The 20,486-nt window shown below is 41.6% G+C and overlaps 4 protein-coding genes across 8 annotated transcripts; 1 reads left to right on the forward strand and 3 right to left on the reverse strand.

The window, feature by feature from the left end:
• Window positions 1–2,072: 2,072 nt before the first annotated feature.
• On the reverse strand, window positions 2,073–10,121 carry Dhit (Double hit). 4 transcript variants are annotated; one of them, XM_070209997.1, is made up of 7 exons: window positions 9,166–10,119; window positions 7,952–8,506; window positions 7,496–7,843; window positions 5,863–5,940; window positions 5,735–5,796; window positions 5,383–5,671; window positions 2,073–5,316 (listed from the first exon to the last, which is right to left on the reverse strand). In XM_070209997.1, exons 3-7 carry the CDS (start codon window positions 7,840–7,842, stop codon window positions 5,232–5,234), a joined length of 861 nt encoding a protein of 286 aa, XP_070066098.1. In that variant the 5' UTR covers window position 7,843; window positions 7,952–8,506; window positions 9,166–10,119; the 3' UTR covers window positions 2,073–5,231. The 4 variants fall into 4 exon arrangements, with proteins under 4 accessions (XP_070066098.1, XP_070066099.1, XP_015030061.1 ...); XM_070209998.1 differs by lacking the exon at window positions 7,952–8,506 and having other exon boundaries at window positions 9,758–10,121; XM_015174575.3 differs by lacking the exons at window positions 7,496–7,843; window positions 7,952–8,506 and having other exon boundaries at window positions 9,897–10,114.
• A 471-nt stretch (window positions 10,122–10,592) lies between these two features.
• On the reverse strand, window positions 10,593–13,349 carry LOC6624813 (ribosome biogenesis protein BOP1 homolog). The gene is made up of 5 exons (XM_002050573.4): window positions 13,186–13,349; window positions 11,821–13,126; window positions 11,272–11,759; window positions 10,900–11,195; window positions 10,593–10,834 (listed from the first exon to the last, which is right to left on the reverse strand). The coding sequence occupies exons 1-5, from the start codon at window positions 13,282–13,284 to the stop codon at window positions 10,681–10,683; spliced, it is 2,343 nt and encodes a 780-aa protein (XP_002050609.1). The 5' UTR covers window positions 13,285–13,349; the 3' UTR covers window positions 10,593–10,680.
• Window positions 13,350–13,538: 189 nt separating this feature from the next.
• Window positions 13,539–14,759, forward strand: Ubc10 (ubiquitin conjugating enzyme 10). 2 transcript variants are annotated; one of them, XM_070210001.1, is made up of 2 exons: window positions 13,539–13,554; window positions 13,891–14,759. In XM_070210001.1, exon 2 carries the CDS (start codon window positions 13,949–13,951, stop codon window positions 14,411–14,413), a length of 465 nt encoding a protein of 154 aa, XP_070066102.1. In that variant the 5' UTR covers window positions 13,539–13,554; window positions 13,891–13,948; the 3' UTR covers window positions 14,414–14,759. The 2 variants fall into 2 exon arrangements, with proteins under 2 accessions (XP_070066102.1, XP_070066101.1); XM_070210000.1 differs by lacking the exon at window positions 13,539–13,554 and adding an exon at window positions 13,658–13,799.
• Window positions 14,671–17,159, reverse strand: aft (cap methyltransferase 2). The gene is made up of 3 exons (XM_002050571.4): window positions 16,723–17,159; window positions 16,524–16,670; window positions 14,671–16,470 (listed from the first exon to the last, which is right to left on the reverse strand). The coding sequence occupies exons 1-3, from the start codon at window positions 17,008–17,010 to the stop codon at window positions 14,797–14,799; spliced, it is 2,109 nt and encodes a 702-aa protein (XP_002050607.1). The 5' UTR covers window positions 17,011–17,159; the 3' UTR covers window positions 14,671–14,796.
• Window positions 17,160–20,486: the final 3,327 nt, after the last annotated feature.

Raw genomic sequence — 20,486 nt, forward strand, 5'->3', positions numbered from 1 at the left:
TTTTTTTTGTAATCATTTCATTTTTTTTTTTTTTTGGGTTTTTAACTGGTCGAAACTTTTCACTAATACTTTATTTTTGTTTTTTTTTTTTTGCGAAAATTACTGAAAGAAAATATAAATATTAAAATTCTATCGTCGGATAAGGGCAACAAAACCGTAGCAATGGATGAGGATGAATATAAAAATAAAATGACAAATATTTTAGACGACTTATGCGCGTATAGAACATTGAGACTGGATCCGACATCAAGACTACAGACAAAGAATAACACCTTCGTAGCACAATTATTCAAGATGGGTCTTATTTCAAAGGACGAAAGAAATAAGATGACTACAACAACAGCGGTACCTCCGAGGATATATGGACTACCAAAAATACACAAGGAAGGAACTCCACTGAGACCAATATGTTCTTCCATAGGATCTCCATCTTACGGGCTGTGCAAATATATAATACAAATATTAAAAAATCTGACAATGGACTCTAGGTACAACATCAAGAACGCGGTAGATTTTAAAGACAGAGTCAACAACTCCCAGATTAGAGAAGAGGAAACATTAGTATCTTTTGACGTAGTATCCTTATTTCCCAGCATACCAATAGAATTAGCACTTGACACAATAAGACAAAAATGGACCAAATTAGAAGAGCACACGAATATACCGAAACAACTATTTATGGACATAGTTAGATTTTGCATACAGGAAAACAGATATTTCAAATACGAAGACAAAATATACACACAACTTAAGGGAATGCCAATGGGATCACCGGCTTCCCCAGTAATCGCAGATATATTAATGGAGGAACTGTTGGACAAGATTACAGATAAATTAAAAATAAAACCAAGACTCTTGACCAAATATGTAGATGACCTTTTTGCCATAACGAACAAAATAGACGTGGAAAATATTCTAAAAGAATTGAATTCCTTCCACAAACAGATAAAATTTACAATGGAATTAGAAAAGGACGGGAAATTACCATTTTTAGACTCTATTGTAAGCAGAATGGACAACACACTCAAAATAAAGTGGTATAGGAAACCCATAGCCTCCGGACGAATACTCAACTTCAATTCAAACCACCCAAAGAGTATGATAATCAATACAGCACTAGGCTGTATGAATAGAATGATGAAAATATCGGACACAATATACCACAAAGAAATTGAACATGAAATCAAAGAACTTTTGACCAAAAATGACTTCCCCCCAAATATAATCAAAACATTATTAAAAAGACGACAAATCGAAAGAAAAAAGCCAACAGAACCTGCTAAAATATACAAATCACTAATATATGTACCACGACTATCAGAACGCCTCACAAACTCAGACTGTTATAACAAACAAGATATAAAAGTAGCACACAAACCGACGAATACATTACAAAAATTCTTCAACAAGATAAAGTCGAAAATCCCGATGATCGAAAAAAGCAACGTCGTTTACCAAATACCATGTGGCGGGGATAACAACAACAAGTGCAATAGTGTCTACATAGGTACAACAAAATCGAAGCTAAAAACAAGGATTAGTCAACATAAATCGGACTTCAAACTAAGACATCAAAATAATATACAGAAAACAGCACTTATGACCCATTGTATAAGAAGCAACCACACACCAAATTTTGATGAAACAACAATCTTACAACAAGAACAACACTATAACAAGCGACACACATTGGAAATGCTACACATAATTAACACACCAACCTACAAACGACTAAACTACAAGACAGACACAGAAAATTGCGCTCACTTGTACAGACACCTCTTAAACAGTCAAACAACCTCAGTAACAATCTCCACGTCAAAAAGCGCAGACGTGTAAAATAATGTATGTAAAATGTTCGAAATAATGTTTAATTTATTGTATTATAATTGTTAATTGTTTTTTGTATCTTGGTGTTAGTGCCCTGAAGACGGTTTGCCGATGTGCAACCGAAATATATCGGAAGAGAATTGAATAAAATTGTTTTTCATTGTTTGTTTTAACAAACACGGACCTCGAGCCAGCCAACAAATAAATATTGAAATATGGAAAGGTCGCCAGAGCCATCAATAGATTACATTTACATTTATGTATGTTTTACATATACAATTATATAGTATATATATTTATATATATGTATGTAAGTATATGCATGTGTGTGCGTGCGTGTGTGTGTGTGTGTGTTTGCGCGTTTTTGTGTACCTAAAAAAAAATAACGTTAAATATATAATATTGTTTTCAAAATTAGCACATATACACAAAAAGAAATGTTGCTGTTTTTAATATTTGGTATTTCTTGGTAGCCTAAAATTAAGTTAACAAACCATGGAAAATGACACTTGTTAAAGAACTGTCGATAATGCGTTTATCGCTATCGTTATCGTTATTGTTATCGATATTCGTATTCTATAATGCAAAAGGTTGTCGAATTTTCAATTCCAAGTAGCAGCCTGAGTGACGTAAATTCAATGAGCTTTTCGGATATTTCTAGTGGTATTTTTTTTTTTGGTATTTTTTGTGTGTTTAGTATTTGTGGGCAAGGAGTGTGGCTGTGGTGGAAAGGTGGAGCGGGGGAGGGGGGGTGCACATAAAACAGAAGCTAAGGCCTATTGTGAGGAGGTTAAGGGTGTGTGTAGAAGGGGGGGGAGGCGGGTGGGGGCGTGTTTGTGTAGCGGTAAAGCGTCGCTCTGGAAGACGCTTGCTTTTCTCTCCCACGCCGCTCTTGTCTGTGTGTGTGTGTGTGTGTGTCTGTCTGTCTGTGTGTGTGTGTGTGTTAAGTCTATTAAGTACATATGCATTAAAACTAGACACACCAACTAGCTAATAGCTACTAAAAACATTCTCTGATTTAACTGAGGTAACCATTTATTATTATTTTTATTTTCTTATTGGTTTTTCTTTTTCCTTATTTTTTTTTTTTTGGGATCGAACTTCAAATACGAAACTTTTTGTGCTGTAAATCGTACGACACGTGGATACGTCACCTGTTAAAACTCATGTTAACTTTTGCTCAATGATTTCGTTATTTTTTTTTTTTATTTTAAGTTTATTTTAAATGTAATTCGACAACGTTTGCTAAAATTTAAATATTTATCGTGAACAGTTGTTTTATATTCGGTTATAATGCTTGCACTTTCACGCCTGCAGAGTCTGACAATTTTAAGGTTATGTTGAACAAATGTTGCCACAGAGCTTTTGAGCTTTTGGCCAAGCAGAAGAGAAGAGCGTGAAACTAAGCAAACGAATTTGTTATTAAAGATCATTTGAGAAAATTGTAAATATATATATAAAATAGAAATAGCTCGAGATCAAAAAATATAATATATATATATTTATTAAATCGGAAAAGTCATGTTATGATCATGCTACTCGGACAACTATTTAAAATTTGCTCTCTTTGGCATTTTATTATGAAAAGAGCTTTTATTTGTGCTTTTCAAATTGTTGAACACTCTGCAAGGGTATTCAAGCTTCGGCATGCCAAAGTTAATTTTATTTTTATGTTAATACTGACTGTTGAATGCAGAAAAACTAGCGCGCGCCTCAGCGTGTGAATTTTGGCGGTGGAGTGTGTGAGGGCAGGGGGTGTGTGAGGGGGAGGGGTGGGGGTTTCAATGTATGAAGGGGTTTGCAGTATCATCTTGATAAGCCCAGCCCGCAGTTGCCAGTGTATGCAATGTGTGTGTGTGTGTGTGTGTGTGTGTACGTGTGTGTGTGTGTGAGTGTGTGTGCGTGTGTGTGTGTGCGGTTAGTAAACGCAACTGCTTTGTATGTGATACATATACACATATATATACATATAATATATATGATATATCTCTTGCGGAGTTGGCAGTGATATTGCGAAACGTTTTGTTGGTATTCATTTTGTTTTTTGTTTTTGTTATTCTTTTTTGTTTTGAAATCAATGCGTTATCCAAATAAAATACTTAGTAATGCGCACATGGTTAAGTTTCGTACGCGTTTTTCCCTTTTTGGGCTCGATTATAAGAATTTTTTGACATTATTGTAAATGATTTAGTTTATGTTTGTTTGTTTGTTTTTTTTTTTCATTTTCATTTTCTTTAAACAAATGTACAATAAATATGTAATCTATAATTTGTTTTAATGCGTTACATACTTTATAAACATTAGACACAATCCAAATTGTCTTGATTCCGAGTTCGTATCTCTATTTTAATAATATTAGATTAGATTTGTTAATGTTTTTTTATGTAGTTATTTTTTTTTTTGGTTTTGTTTTTTGTTTTGTTTTTTTTTTTTTTTCAAATCTAACGAACTGCAATGCCATGTCACAACGTAATCGCAACTAAATTGCTAAATTTAATTTATTTGTTTGTTATTTTATTATTTTGTTGTATTTTTTATTTACAGAATGCTTCGATGTCGCTATCCATATATATATATATATATACACACATACATATATATATATGGATGTATTGTTTTGTATGATCTAAAATGTTTTCAAAACTAATTAAGTTACATACAAGTATAAATGTAAGTAATACGTTTAAAAATGTTGCGTTATTTGTTTGTTTTTGGAAAAAGTATTTGCGTTAAAGTTGGTTTTCAATTTGATTAATAGTTCTTAGCATATATATATATATAGTATGCTAATTGTTTCGCATTTGCCAATCTGTTGTTGTAGCTTGTCGACTTTTATACATTTTACAATATTAACTTATAGTTGCTTAAAGTTCGAATATGGTAATCTCCCTAGAAATGCCGGCTGTAGTATATCTAACGGCGCTTCTTCTCCTCTTTTCTTTTTTTTTTTTGTTAACAACTAATTTTGTATATAAATTGCCTAGTTTTGGTATTTTGTTTTTGGTTTGTTAACGACTAGAACATTGTAAAGAAGGAATCGGTTTCACATAATGCATCATCATATATCATCTAAGTATATCCATATAGATATATATACATATATATATATATATATATATATATATGTATATGTGGTTAGCTCCGCGAGCGTATCCTGAACTGTTGTTGCCCTTTTGCCAGCCGTCCCGCTCTCTTTATATATAAATTCTCTTTGGAATTGATTCAATTTAGTTTTTATGACATATTGCTTTTTTTTTGTTTGGGACAGCTGTGCGCAACAGTTTGTGGACAAGCTGCGGGGTTAACCGGCAAATAAAAATCAAATAAATAAAAAAAATTATATAGTCTAATGTTAAGACAACAACAAAATCAACAGAACGTCAATTGTGATAACATAACATCTAAGTGGGACTATCCGCCTTGGAGCCGGCATTCGAATTGTCTTGCATTTGAGCGAGTGTCTTGAACTTTTGCGAGTTTAGGAATCTGCAATGAACACAACATTTTCGCTGATTATAATAAAACAAACAGATATATTTAATGGCCATCTACCTGGGATATGAGTCTCTGTGCATCAGCGTATAGATTTGTATTTGAGCCTCGTCAAAGGTGTGGGTCGTCGGCTCGATCATATTGCGATTGACAATTTCGCGTACTCGCGAATCGAGTGAGACCTCGCGCGGCGATAGTATCGATATATAGTCCTCGTATATAAGGCGGGCCTTCTCCTCGACCACCTCGGCGCTGTTCTCCTTCTTCAGATCCTCGCAGGCCAGCCAAAATAATATGTTCTCCTCGCTGAATTCGCTGCGCAGAAAATCCCTGAATACCTTGCGCCCATCTGCAATATATATTTTCAGCATAAATATTACAAAAAATGTTTTGGGAATTTTCAAGAACTTACTTGAGTTCTTCATTAGTTTATCAAAGCTTTTGCCCCAACTACGTATTTCTTCTAATGTGGGTCTGTAAATGTGAGAAATGTAATTAGAAATAGATTCGTTTGCAAATTTATCGGGCAGCAAAACTTACTGATCGCCATCTAGGAAATCGGCGCTAACGAGATCACGTTTGGTGGGCGCATTTTCATCGGCATTCTTGATGGCAAGACTGCGGGAAATACAACTTGAATTAGTTTCGAAATGGAACCAAAATATGTTAAAAATGTTGCAGAAAGCGCAAGCTCAATAAAATGAATAAAGTTCTATTCGAAAATAACTGAAAACTTTTAAACAAATAGAATTCAAATGATTTATCATTAAATAATAATATAAAAATATATTTATAAAGTAATACAATAAATAAATTATTAAATAAATATAGATTTAATTAATTAATGTCTACAAATGTCTATAAATAAAAATAATAATATAGCTAAGATTATCCTCGAGCTGGATTCAGCTTGAGTTTTAAGTTTAAGTTGAAGCTCTTAAAAGCTTTCTCAAACTAAGCTGAGTGCAAAGTCTTGCACTTAATTTAATTATTTATGCATTTAACAAAATTTGGTTTGATTTGCATAGATTTTCGTCAGATTTATCAATCATGGAAATTATCTTCACAAATTTGCCAAAAGCTTTAGTTAGGTTTTCTTCTTAGTTTTCGCCATAATCAATTCACACACACACACACACACACACAGACTATATTTAACTTTCATGAACTGAAATACGCTTTAAATTAGAATATATAACGTACAGCATACGTTTGGTTAGGCCCAACATTTTGGTTTTAGCTGCATTTGAAGCTTTCACGCTTCAAATCGTGTTACTAGTTTGAGCTTTTGCTTAGTGTAATTGCGTTAAGGATCACTGATAAGCGCTAAAGCTTTTGGTACTTGAGAAACAGCTGTTTGAGCTGCTCGCACAGTTAGAGTTGGCTGCGCTTGCGTTGCTTTTGTTGTTGCCAGCACAGTGGTTCACACAAAACTGGCCACGCGTTATCAACGATTCGATTCGATTCGATTCGATTCGATTCGGCTGCCTCGTATCAGGTAAGCGTTACACGCACCCTACGTAAAACTCATCAAAGTTCGTTATCTGTTTACCCTGCTTGGACAGCTTGCCAATAACATGGCTGTGTGTGAGTGTCTGTGTGTGTACTTGTATGATTAAATGCGTATAGATGGACAGCTAAGCTAAGCATACAAAGGTGCGGGAGAAATGCCCACCCAAGCAAGAACAGCTTTCGTTTTCATTCACGAAAACTTGCAACATTTTCGCAACAACAGCAACAGCATTAAAAAACTGCCGCAGCAGCAGCAGACGCAAGAGCCTTCAATTGTTTGATTGTGATTTTTGAAAAGTGCCCAGCTGAGAGCTTTTGGCGCTCCCAAAATTGTGAATGGAACAGTTGTTCGAATTGGCAAGAGCGAGATGGTCTGACAGAGAGCAAAAGCTTTTACTATTCGCCTAGCATAGAGCATTGCCAGCTGCAAGCAAGCCAAAGAGAGAGAGAGCGAGAGAGAGAGAGCAGGCAATGCCCCTGACTGCGTGGGTGCGTGTGTATGTGTGTGTTTGTGTCTGTGTGTGTGTTTGTGTGTGTGCCTAGGAACTTACCACTTAGCCCTGTTGTTGCGGTTGGACGACCCGTGGAGCAGCGGCAATGAAATAGTTTCCGTTGAAATAGATGTTATGCATTTAACAGTTAACCCGCAGGTAATACTCACCAGGAGCAGGAACAACAACAGCACCAACAAAAGCAGCACGGCTTCTGCGACTGCGGCCGCTGCAGCGTCGCATTTGACTCCTGCAGCACGTTCGATGTGGCGCTAACGCTGCCCTGCAGCGTTGCGCTTGTGCCCGTTGTGCCGCTAACGCCCCCGATGCCCCCCGTTGAGCTCAAGCCGCTGCCAGGTCCGGCACCGACGCTATCCCCGTTACCGTTACCGTTACCGTTGCCATTACCGTTATTGGCCGCTGCCGCCGCCGCTGCTGCTGCTGCTGCGCTCTGTGAGGATGCAGTCATGCCGCGCAAGCGACAGCCACTGGGCAGCTCGGAAACGGTGCAGGACATGCTGCAAACAATTGAAATGTTGGATGAACAACAGCTGCACACCCCTCGCCCCCCCCCCCCCCCGCCGCCACAGAACAGGCCAGAAGCACAACAAATTGGCCACACTTACCTGCCCTTTGCAAGTTCAAGTTGATGTTGGCGTTTGGCGTTGGCGTTGGCGTTGGCGTAGCTGCCACAGCTGGCGCTGGCGCTGCTGCCGCTGCTAGGCCGCCCACTGCCACTGACCTACCTACTGTCCGTCTCGTTCTGTCTCTCTTCCACTCTCGGCTCGCACACCCACACAGAGCACACACGGGACGCGAGCGTTGGCGTTGGCGTTGGGCGCCCTTTTTGCGAGCGAGCGAGAGCGAGAGCGTCAGAGAGCGCGCGCGGAATAGAGAGCAAGTAACGTATTTATGTTTTTGCTAATAACTTTTTATCGAGTGCTTTTGCTTTTATGTGTGCTTTCGACTCTCGCGCCTTGCACGCTCTTGCTTGTAGTTCTAGTAGTTGTAGTTGTAGTTGTTGTTGTTTCTTTTTTCGAATAATTCTTGTTTTATTTTTTTTTTTTTTTTTTTTTTTTTTTTTTTTTTAGTTTTTACATGCATGTGCAGAGAAATTTTCGACTCTGCCTTTTGGGCGCTGCTTCGTCGGTTCCTTTGCGCATAACTTTGATTTTTTTTATCTGCACACAAGAAGTTGGCGGCGGAACAGGGAAAAGAGAAGCACAGAGAAACAGTTAAAAATCTGATGAATTATTATTATGATTATTATTATGATTATTATTATTTAGTTGTTCTTGAAATGTGCGTTGGACGCGCTCGCAGGTGCGCTCCGTTCGGGTCAGGCCAAGGGGCTGGAAGGGAGTTGGGGCGGGGAAGGTGAGGGCACTAGTTTGTTGTTGCTGGCTGCTGCGTTCACAATTAACACATTTGCGTTTACGTATTTACAGCGAAATTAGTTTGTAATGAGGAGCAATTGATGCGGGAATTTCATTTTAAAGTGTTATGAAATTCTTTGAATATTCTTCTTCATTTTTTTTTTTTTTTTGCTTTTGGCTTTTATTCTTTTATTCCAGCGAGCAGCTGGAGATGAAGAGTTGTTGTTGTTGCTCGAAATTTTTTGTATTTATTTCTTGTGCTAGTCATTACACACACACACACACACACACACACACTCACACTTGGCACACATTGACACACACTTGCTCCATGATGGCGGCGTCGAGGTCGCCTGACCGTTATTTTCTTCTTTTCTTTTTTATATATGTATATATTTTTTTTATTTTTCGTTTTGGTTTGCTCTGTTTTGGGGGCTGATGGGGCGTATGCGCGATTAGCTTGCCTTGCTGCTGCTGCTTGTTGTTGTTGTTGTTGTTTGTGTTGTTGTTGTTGTGGCAGCTGCAGAGGGCAGCGCTGCTAATTGATGCACTTGATGCTGCTGTGCTTGTTTCTTGGCATTTATCACAGTGCAGCCGTTACATTTGCTAAAATATCGAACATTTTTCAATCGTGTGGGCTTCCGCTCTTATTTGTACACACACTAACACACACACACACGCACACACACGCACGCACACGCACACTGAACAGTGGCACACACTTGATTTGATTTCGGTTTGGTTTTGTGGTGTGCGCCTATGTCTTCTCTATGTATTTAGGAGCAACGAATATATACAAATTTTTTTTTTTTGCCTGCCACACAGCCACACTAAAAATATGTGTAGGTATTTTTTTTTTTTTTTTGTTCGTTCTTTCTTTTTGCTCTGAATGATTTTGCTTTGATTCAACTTCTACACAGAGAAAGAGAGCCAAGGAGAGAGAATGCGAGTACGGTCCGTGGGGGTGGGGGAGGTATTGGTGTGAGAGCGAGGGAGAGAGAGAGAGCGAGAAAGTAGTGCAATTTAGCTAGACACTCCGTTATATTTGATAATTACATTTGTGAACTTTTTGACTCTCATATTTTCGGATATTTGCACATTTTTGGCATTTTTCAAGAGCTCAACAAAACACTTGCCATATTTTATTATTATTATTATTATTATAATTTTTTTGGGTGGGGGGCTTTGGCTTTACCACATTATTGCTATTTCATTTTCACTGCTGCGCTTTTTTCTATACGTGTGTGAATTTCTTTGCTATTTTTTTTTTTTTTTTTTCGTATTTGTGTGTGTGTGCGCGCTCTGATAGCCAAAACCCAAAATCCTCGACGACAACGACGACAACGACCGACGACGACGGCACGAGCACAAGTGCAAACGTTTCTCTTCACATGGGCAAAGGCTGGCGACTGACTGCTGATTGAAGGAAAAGCTCCCAAATAGCTGTACAGTTGTTGTTGTTGTTATTGTTATTGTTGTCGGTGGAGCCGATAGCGAGCCGATTAGATTCCTGGTACACATCGCGAGTCGCGACATGTGCGCGCGAGTGCTTTTGCCAAAAGAGCTTTCGCTCCCGCTCTCTCTCTCTCTCTCACTCTAGCTAACGGTGCCACTCACTTCACACTGGACTGGAATTTAGTTGGGATTTGTGCTTTTTGGCAATGCTGCTGCTGCTCATTAATAGATTTACAGTTTTCTTTTGCAGACTTGTTGTTGCTTTTTGTTTTAGTTTGTAATTTTACGCTCTTTCGCTCTCGCAGGCATAGCATGCCCCTGCCTAAACGAGCCCCGGGGACCAGGCGTCGAACTGCTTATTGGAGGGGGGAGGGGGGGGGGGCTGGATGGCCAGGGTTGTATTCAAGCTTTTACATGCAGGACTTAAAACGGAAAATACCATTCAATAAGATATATTGTTCACTATCTCAACTTTCACATATAAATTGAGCGCTTAAAACTAGATGTGCAACAAGCTGCACGCTTCACGTGTAAAGCCTGATTGTGCAGTCGGCGCCTGTGGAGAAGACCCAAGGCTGCACCGGATGCCAGCTGACATCCAGGACGCCGAACTCGTCCCGCTTCTCGTGCGTCTGCAGCTTCTTGAGCGGCACAATCAAAGGATTTTGCAGCAGGTCACTAGAGAAGAGGTCGGCCAGACATTAGTATGGAAATGCATTATGGGATATCCACTTGATACTCACTTGTAGACCATGCCATGGGAGACAATGACCGCCTGGTCATCGCTGCCCGATGCGAAGAGAGGGTAGCGCAAATGGAAGGCCACGCTGCGCACGGCATTGCGATGCAAACGCATTGTCTGATAGGGTTTCGTGGAGAGATCCAGATCGAACCAAAGCATCTTCTTGTCATAGGTGGAGACCAGCAGATTGTCGCCCTTGGGATGTATGGACATGCCCGATATCCACTTGGAGTTGGTAAGCAGCTTCTTGATCAGCTCCTGCTTGACCAGATCGTAGATGCGTATATTGTGCTGGGTCTGCAAAGAGCGCACATGGATTATGATGAACAGAAAGATGAGGAGGAGGAGGAGGAGGAGGAGGTGGAGAACCTACCGCCACGAAGAAGCACGGTTTGACTGGATGGAAGAGCACACACTGGATGAGGCCCTTGCTCTTGGAGAAGGGTATTTGCGAGCGTCGCTTGGAGAGCTGGTGTATAAGCGCCGAGCGATTGGCGCCCTCGGGCATGACGGTGGCCAGATAATCGCCGCGACCATGCCAGGTGACCTGACGTATGGGCTTAAAGTGTGTGATGACCACACGCACGCCCTTCTCCTGCTCCTCGGGCTCAGCATTGGACCACTGCACGGCCGTCTTGATGCGCTCGTTATCAATGACATCCAGGCTGGGCGATGCGGCGAGCAGATCATCCGTTTTCTTGATCAACAGCTTGTCGCCCACCTTGGGATTGATGAGCAGCAAGCGACTGCCCGTAGCCACCGCAATGATAGACAGCTTGGCATTGGGACACCAAGCCACGCAGCGCACCACGTCGTTTGTCTCGATGGTGCGGATGCAACGTCCCGTGGCAATTTCCCAAACTACAAGAAAGTATGTAAAAGTAGAGTAGAATCTAACCACAGATAAATAGGGTAAACTTACTCTTGACCGTCTTGTCATCGGAGCCGGAGGCCATGTACTCGCCCTTGGGCTCCACGCTGACGGAACGCACGAGATCTGTGTGGCCGCGATAGACGAGACTCTCGACCGTGGGGAACGGCTGCAGATCGCGTGGTGAAGGCAGCTTGGGTATCAGATACTCGGCATCAATGTTCAGCTTGACGCGCTTGGCACGCGGACACAAGTACAGATCGAGGCAGCGCAGGAAGCGCTCCCGCAGATAGCGGGAATAGGCGGGCACCTCACGCAGAGATTTGAATTTCTGTGGCATGAAGTGCAGCTTGCGCTTGTGCGGCTCATCCTTTTGCTTGAGCCACTCCTTGGTCTCCTTCTCGTCGAACAGATACTCGGGCGGTGGATTATAGGATTCGGCATGGCCAGGCAGATCACGTTTGGGCGCCGAGACGGGATCGTGTATGCGACGCATGCTCTCCCGGCCGGTGTCCGTTTCCCATAGCATATAGAACTTTGGACCGCGCTTCTTTTGCTTTTCGCGCTCCACCTCCTCGGTGGTCTTCATCCAGCCCATTTTGAGAGCATGCACCATGCGCGATACCTTCTTCTTTTCCGACACCGACGGCAGGAACGAACGTTTGTGATCGGGCACATTCTTGATGGGCATTTTCTCCACTTCCGAGGTGAACCACTCGATCCATGGCGCGTACTCATCGTGCTCGGCATTGGGTATGCGTCCCGAGTTGACACGCTTAATCAGAGCTATATCCTCGTCGGTCAGCAGCACTTCCTGGCCGGTCTGCGGATCCTTGACGGTGCGCCAGAAATTCGGATCCTCGATCTTGCGCAAAAAGTCATCGATTTGATCGCCCTTCGGCGGCTTAACAATTTTCTTGGCATCCCAGTCATAGCCAATGTGCTTGTACTCGTCGTACCAGTGCATGGGTATGTTGCCCACCGTATTGCGTATATCCTCCTCATCAGAAGTGTCCGAGTCCTCATACTCGGGCTTTGAAGGATCCCGCGGAATTATCTGAATGATGGGCTCCACTTTTGTCTGTACAGCCGCTGTCATACTGCTGCTGGGCTTCTCCTCTTCGGCATCATCGTTGTCCTCGCTAGCTTCATCGGAGTCCTCATCTTCCTCTTCGTCGTCGTCTTCGTCTTCCTCTGCATCGCCCTCTGCCTCGTTGTTTGCTTTTCTGCCCAAATAGTTGCCCTCTTCGTCGCTCTCAAACTCCAGATCTTCGCTGCTGTCCGATTGATATTCCTGATCTATGCCCTCATCATCAGTGGTATCCTCACCAGGATCTTTTACAGCTTGCAGCAGGTCCTGGCCAAAACACAAACATTAGAGTCCAAACATATTTCACACCTCTTTTTAATGCTTACGTCATCCTCTTCATTGTCAGATGGCTCAGAAGCTGAAGATTGTTCATTTGTGGGCTCAGGTTCCTTCACTTTACGTTTTATTGCCTGTTTTTTAGTCATTTTAATGGAAAACAAAACGAATCAGCGCGGCGCACGTGTTGCGGCCCAAGTTTCGATATCAAACAATTTATCGATAAATGCATTTGTTTACACCTTGTGTGAATGTTATATTTTCTCAATTTTGCGTTACGTGCTCATTTTTGCGCACCATTGCACAGCATTTTTATGTTGCTTATTCAAAATAAGCAAGGTGATTCCAAATTAAAATTAATCAGTAGTGTGCACAGTAAAAACAAAAAGGCAAATATATAAAAACTCATCCTGCATCTGGTAAGACAACATATTTTTGTAAAGTCGTATTAACGCAGGTTTACCGTACATTGCAATTAGCATAGGAAATGTCATTTGTGAGAGCAGTACAGCAGCATTGTGACTGTTTGCCGCGCTGCCATATCGACGAAAACGCGTCATGTGAATAAATATTGAATAAGCACCTAAATAACGACAGAAACGTACAAGACAACACAACTCTGATGAGAATAAAAACTTAATAGAGCTTGCCACAAAAAGAAAATGTAAAAAGAGTGCTAAACTAGCACAGATCCTCTATATACATATTTAATAAACGGCGACAAGCTATTGCATCATCTAAAAAACTACTTTCAGCTGCGAGTTCCATCGATTTGGAGCAATTATACACAGTTAAAAGCGAAAAGCAAAAAAAATGACTGCCCCGCGACGTCTGCGCAAGGAGCTCGTAGATTTGCAGGAAAGTAGTTTAAAATCGTTTCGTGACATCAAGGCCGACGATGATAATCTGCTGCGCTGGACGGGCCTAATTGTGCCGGACAATCCGCCCTATAACAAGGGCGCCTTTCGCATCGAAATAAATTTCCCGGCAGAGTATCCGTTCAAGCCGCCAAAGATTAGTTTCAAAACAAAAATCTATCATCCAAACATCGATGAGAAGGGCCAAGTATGCCTGCCCATAATTAGCACCGAGAACTGGAAGCCGGCCACGCGCACCGACCAGGTGGTCCAGGCACTGATAGCGCTAATTAACGATCCCGAGCCCGAGCATCCGTTGCGCGCCGAACTGGCCGAGGAATTCCTGAAGGACAAAAAGAAATTCGTTAAGAATGCCGAGGATTATACCAGGAAACACAGCGAAAAGCGTCCGGCCGATTAGTCCCATGGAGGCGAGGCGCCGGCGCCAAGCAACAGCAAACGCAGGCGATTTAACAAACCAAACTGAAACCAGGATGAGACACGAATTGAAGCCCCAAAACGAACACACACACACGAACACACACACAGCCCCACACATGCATACGAAATTAACACAAATTTTGCTTAGAAGGAAAGATGGAAAGATGGATGTGTAAACTGCTCCATGGAGTCCCAGTTTATGCGAGTCTTGTCAAATTTGTATAAACTCGAGAAATATTTGTAGTAGAAATTAATTTGCATTAATTGTTTTTAAATACAATGAAAAAGAAGAAAACAAAAGTTGAAATACAATATGTAAACAAAAATCTCATCTGTTAGAAACCTAAAAATAAGTATACATAATTAACACACAACGGCTGCAGTCTCTTTGATGCCAGGCACGGCTTGGGCCTGATCCCGGCTCAAGCGTCTGGGGAACGCATCCTCGCCCAGCATGCGCCGAAAGCAGGCCACCAGCACGCTGTTGTTGTACTGGATGAGCGCGTTGCTGAACTGATTCTTCTGCAGCTGCTGCAACGGCAACACGCTGTGCAGTGCATCTCGCGCCTCGTTCACATCGCTGCTCAGCACCTGCTGCAGTTGCTGCAGCTGCTCCAATGCCGCTGCGTTGGCCTCCAGTTGCGGCCCAGTCAGCGTTATGGTCTGCAGTGTGCCGCTGTTCTCGAATTGTGTGTGCTCGAAGATGTGCTCGGCCAGCAGCAGGAGCACAGACGCCGCATAGTGGGTGAGAAACGGAAACTTGTGGAAGACTATTTTGGCCGGACGTTGTGCCAGCAATGACTCAATTAGCATGACAAAGAAATGTCGTTGAACCTTATGAAATGTTGACTCATCGTCGTCGCTGGCGGGTGCGTAATCTAACGTCTGCGTGTTGCTGTTGTTGCCATCGAAGAACAAGCACTTGGGCGCAGTTTGCCAGAGCGGATCTAGCTCGAAGGTGTCCAGAAGGCGCAAACGCAGCAGCAGCACCGGCTCCGATGCAAAGAGACTGCTCTGCAGTGCTCTCACCGGCGCGCCGCGGCACAGCTGCAGCTTGAAAGGGGGCGCTCCGTGCGCCTTGACATGACTGTAGCTGTTCGTGCCGGTGGGACACTTCTCCAGCTGATTGAACTCGCGTCGCAGGCAGTATATTTGCTTAAGCAGATCGCCCTGCTTGAGATGCTCACGCTCCGTATATGAGCCACCATAGACGGGCACCGAAAAGCCCAGCGCCTTGTTGATGTCTTGCTGCCTGACAATGCACAGTTCCTCGGCCAGCGGGCGCACCTTGTAGCGATTGTAGTACATGGAGGAGACGACGCCGCGCAGCTGATGCAAATGACGCAAATAGTAACGATCCTTGGACTCGTACGCATAGATGCTGCTCTCGATTGCCTCCTCCTGCAGCTTCAGAAAGAGTCGGCAGCCGATGTTGTGCTGCAGCAAAAAGTCGTTGGGTATTTGCGCCTTGCCAAACAGTGGCATGACCATGGCATCGTTGGGCTGCGCGAGCTTAGCTCGCATGGCCTCCAACAGACGCGGCAGACCAGCTGCATCCTTCTGATAGTTCAGGCAAATCACATAGACCTCCGAATTGCCGCGCTTCGATGTGGCCGGCTTGTAAATGTGCACCCGTTGGAATACACAGTTCAGCATATACATGACCGACACGCTGCACGCCTCGAACAGCGTAAACATTTTGATCACAAAATTGCCACACGCGCTGAGTATGCTGAGTGCACTTAGGATCTCGGCGAACAATAGACGTGCAACGATCTCCTCCTGGCAATCGGGCTGCGCCGAGCAATCGATTGAGCCATCTGCCGTGATTAATTGCACGCCCGCGGGAAAATCGTTGGCGCAACGCTCCGTCATATGCTCGATGTTGGCCACATCAAGCAGATTGCCCGTGAAGTCCTTGTGGAAGAGCCAATTGTCCAGCGTGTGGAATATGAAGCGGTCGTCGGTTATCATCTCATTCAGTGCATTGCCCTCATAGTAGGGATTCAGGGTAGTGGAACGCCAGCACCATTTGATCTGCAAGGAACCATATAACACCACTCTTCAAATACTATCTGCGCTCTAGATACCTCATCCTGTTTGTAAACCGAGTGCAGATAATGGTTCAGAGCGGCAACAAAGGCACCCGGCGCCTCGCACAGATGTAGGCTATTCAGTTCCGGCTGGGTGACCAGTGGAAATCGATGCAGGCACTCGAAGATCTTGCACCAAGCCACCTGCAGAGCAAATAATTAGTCAATGAATATTCTATTTAAGTCCAAGACTCACGGTCACAAATTCAGCTTTTGTTTCGTTTTTGAGTCGCCAGGAGATCTCGCCCGACGGATCGCGGCGATTTGTGTGTGTGCTCCACTCCTGTACGCCATAATTGTTCAGTTTGCTCTTGATGCGATTCAACTGTTCCTTGAGCTCCTGCAGCGACTCGTACTGGTAGAATTCGCTAAAGAGCGGCTCTTGCTGTGGCAGCAACCAGGCGCTGGTCTTTGGCTTTTGGTATAGGAACTTCTTTTCAAAGAGCTGTTCCACTTCCTCTCTTATGCTCAGCTTGGGACGCATATTTGTTTAGGTTTCTTCAATTTGAGCAAGCAAAGCTAATTCAAAATCTCTTTTGCATTTATTTTTCGCATAAACAGCGGTCTTAACAGCGCGAATAGCATTAACATTTCAAGAGCTGTTATTAACAGCGCGTAAGAATAACAAGTTATTTGTGGATTAATATCATTAAGCAAATTAAGATATTTGCAATGTTGTAAGCTTAAATAGGGGAAGTTTATATTATTTGGACTGGGCATTTTGGAACAAAAACTTTTGACAGGATGTTTCAATTTGAATTTAACAGTTGTCTAACAGCTATAAGACTATCGAAAGCTATCGGCACTATCGCAACAGAAAGCGCATCTGAAACAGTGTTGTAAACTGGCTGTATTTTACCGAGCTGCCAATGCGCAGATTATGGCTAACGTTTCCAATTCAAAACTCTGATAGCGTGATTCTGTCTTTGCTTTAGCTGTATAATAGGTAAAGGTGTTTGATTGTAATTATAAATATTTGAGTTATTAATGGACTTACATTACTAATAGAGTTCTTGGTGAGTAAAGACACACAAGTTAGATAGCAGCTTCATACTATATTGCTTGAATTATCGTTTCGCTTTATATCGATATATTAAGTAAAGTTAAAAGAGATACCGATGCATAGTTATCGATAGCTTATTTCACCCGCGAATTTGTTCGCACTTAAATTCAAATTATTTTAAAACTTGCAATTTTTATGCACTCTCGCTAGGCTGTAAATGTAAGGGTTCCAACTCATAAGGCTTTGTCGAAATGTTTTTTGGTCTTTTAAGGTACGAAACAAACTATGAATGATTTATCCTGGAAGTTAGACTTTAACTTACTTTGTAATATAATTAGTATAAGCTTATTGGGAATTTCTTTCTATTTGCTTGTCAAGAAAGCGTTTCGTTGTATTCTCTTTAAATTAATATCGAAATCTTTCAATTTCTATAACCTGTTTTATATATTTAGTTAATATTTTTGGATATTTCGAGGGGTTTCTGGATATTTCGAGTTTATAACTTTTATCGAAATTGCTTTCCCAATTCATTTCCGGCTCAGTTAATGGGAATTTCTTGAGTTTGTGTCCAAAATATTAAATTGATAATTAAAGTAAATTTCCTTGACTCAGTTAGGCTAACCATAAAAAATAATGGAAATAAGTTGGGGGTTAAAAAAAAAAGAGATATTATGAAACAATCATACGTAAAAGTATTTATGGACAAATCGTTGCATCGGCCTGTGCATATAAATCTGTGCATTAAGTCACAATGGAAGTCAGCAACGGAAATAGAAAATATTGGACACAAAAACAAAAAAAAAAAAGATAGAAAAATAACGGTACTTTGTTAAGGCTAAGCCCGAAACCGAAAAGAAAAGATTTTTGCTTTGGAAGCCAACCAAAAACGAGCAATACGAAAAACCTCTTTGAATCATGGCGATGATGTCTCAAACATTGGAATTCAAATTGTTTTTTTATTTTTTTCATATACTTTTTATATTTAACTTTTGGCTATATGGTCACTAAATCGGCGCGTGAGCTGCCGACTTTATAGCGAAACGTGCGTTGTGTGTATATGAATAATAATATTTAAATTGAAGAGCTGCATTTATTAAAAGAAACTCTCTCGGCTCTTAGGTCCGACAAAATAACAAGTATAGGATTCTATAGTATATAGGAATGCGTATATAATGCAGACGAGACGCTCTTTTATGCATGTGTATGTGTGTGCATATGTGTGTAAGTCGGGGCACGACACGTGACTGTTTTATATAATTGGACATAAATACATATATGTAATGTGCTGCGATGGCTCCAACGATTCCAACTTCGAGAAGAAGCGATTGTCGCCGTGAGACATTCTCCTGGCTATTGGAGCGGAGCTCTATTGAAACGCAGGTGTCTGCGGCTTCTGCGGAAGTAACGCCTTCTGGCTAATGTCCAGGCGTGGCCTTAGGCCCTCTTTGGCAAATGCATTCAATTGGCTTTTGGCTCCGTGGCGGCAAATTCCAATAAGACGGCGACTCGCTGACGCTGAGTCGAATCGGACGTGTACGTGGACACGGCTTTTGTTGGCAACTAAATTTTATTTTAATTTCATATTTCTTTTCTCAAAAGGGAGTTCATTAATATGCCGGGCAGGCGCCATTGCGCTAAAGGCAAAAAAAAAACAAAAAAAAAACGCTCAGCGTCAGCGTCAGCTACCTGCCACTGGCAGTCTGTACTGTAAACACACACACACACACACGCGCACACGAACGTACGGGTATTTATGCTAGTGTGAGTGCACCCCCACTTTGCATAGGCATGCGACTCTGTGCGTGTGCGTGTGTGTGTGTGTGCTGGCAACGGGTATCAATCCCCGTTTTAGACAACATTTGATTGTATTTGTTGCTTTAACTCTTTGAGCTGCACATCGCCGCACGCACACACACACACGCACACGCACGTAAATTGAAACTTCTTCAATTGTCGCTTTTGGGCTTCTAAACGTCGCCGTTGTCGCCGCTATTTGCTCACGTTTAGTCCGGCCGAGGTGTGGTGCTAAGCTCGACTCAGGGCTTTAAAATCAGTTGCCAATTAGTCTTCATCGTTGACGGATTACAATTGCCTCTGCCTCTGCCTCAGCACAAAATAAAAAAAAGAAATAGAAAAACTTGTTAAGTGCCTGTCGAAAAAAAAAGAGAAATAAGAAAACAAGAAATTCATTGATAAAAATAAGTTTCGTTCATGCGAAATTACAATAACAAAATTTGCTAGCAACATTTTTGTCGCGTTGTTTATCCCGTCGCCTCGCATCTGTTGTTCAATTGGCAAGATGTCGGCATAGCTGACGTTTGAAAGCGCATTTTTATAGCGCTATGCTGCATCTAGTCAGTTATTCAATGGAACAATCAACAAAACAATGTTTCAATACTTTACTTTTTTGGAGATTTCGTTACTCGGAACATCTCATCAAGAGGATCGTTTGATATTGCTCGTTTTTATTGTATTTAACTTTTCGTTAATTTTCATAATTAAGCTTTTATTGCAGCAAGGAAAGGAGGCGTATGGTAGACAGGATTATGGACCCATAGAAGGATAATCGAAAAACAATCAAGGATAACTTTGAATAAAAACCTTTTGACGCTGGAATTGTTTGCCTTACGAAATTGCTATTAAAACAAAACTTTTTTAAGGATTGCTACTTTTGCATGTCTTGAGGCTTAAAGTCCTTGAAGAGAAACCGTTATCTTCATCTCTTTTCGGAATTGAACTTAATTTTTATAACTTTAACAGGCTAAGTAAGAGAGTGCTCAGCCTCTCTTGTTTATCAACTATAATATTTGGTGTATCTATTATTATAAATTAATGCAAAATAAATGTAAATACAATAACTAAATACAAATATAAATAGAGTTATTTGATTGCTACTTAAGTAAAACGAGGGCCGTGTGAAATGAATGTCAGACATTTGTTGCATAATAAAACTAGTT

This window comes from Drosophila virilis, chromosome 5, assembly GCF_030788295.1.
Source record: "Drosophila virilis strain 15010-1051.87 chromosome 5, Dvir_AGI_RSII-ME, whole genome shotgun sequence".
NCBI classification, from domain to species: domain Eukaryota; kingdom Metazoa; phylum Arthropoda; class Insecta; order Diptera; family Drosophilidae; genus Drosophila; species Drosophila virilis.

Excerpts from the sequence above, each read along its gene's own strand:
- Dhit (XM_070209998.1), bottom strand. The coding sequence starts at position 7,842 with ATGTCCTGCACCGTTTCCGAGCTGCCCAGTGGCTGTCGCTTGCGCGGC. Across the intron at positions 5,797-5,862 it reads GATTTCCTAGATGGCGATCA|ACCCACATTAGAAGAAATAC; the intron begins GTAAGTTTTGCT and ends TCACATTTACAG. Across the intron at positions 5,317-5,382 it reads CACAGAGACTCATATCCCAG|ATTCCTAAACTCGCAAAAGT; the intron begins GTAGATGGCCAT and ends TGTTCATTGCAG.
- LOC6624813 (XM_002050573.4), bottom strand. The coding sequence starts at position 13,284 with ATGACTAAAAAACAGGCAATAAAACGTAAAGTGAAGGAACCTGAGCCC. Across the intron at positions 13,127-13,185 it reads CTGACAATGAAGAGGATGAC|GACCTGCTGCAAGCTGTAAA; the intron begins GTAAGCATTAAA and ends TGTTTTGGCCAG. Across the intron at positions 11,196-11,271 it reads AACCGTGCTTCTTCGTGGCG|ACCCAGCACAATATACGCAT; the intron begins GTAGGTTCTCCA and ends CGCTCTTTGCAG.
- Ubc10 (XM_070210001.1), top strand. The coding sequence starts at position 13,949 with ATGACTGCCCCGCGACGTCTGCGCAAGGAGCTCGTAGATTTGCAGGAA.
- aft (XM_002050571.4), bottom strand. The coding sequence starts at position 17,010 with ATGCGTCCCAAGCTGAGCATAAGAGAGGAAGTGGAACAGCTCTTTGAA. Across the intron at positions 16,671-16,722 it reads CAAAAGCTGAATTTGTGACC|GTGGCTTGGTGCAAGATCTT; the intron begins GTGAGTCTTGGA and ends TTTGCTCTGCAG. Across the intron at positions 16,471-16,523 it reads CGGTTTACAAACAGGATGAG|ATCAAATGGTGCTGGCGTTC; the intron begins GTATCTAGAGCG and ends GGTTCCTTGCAG.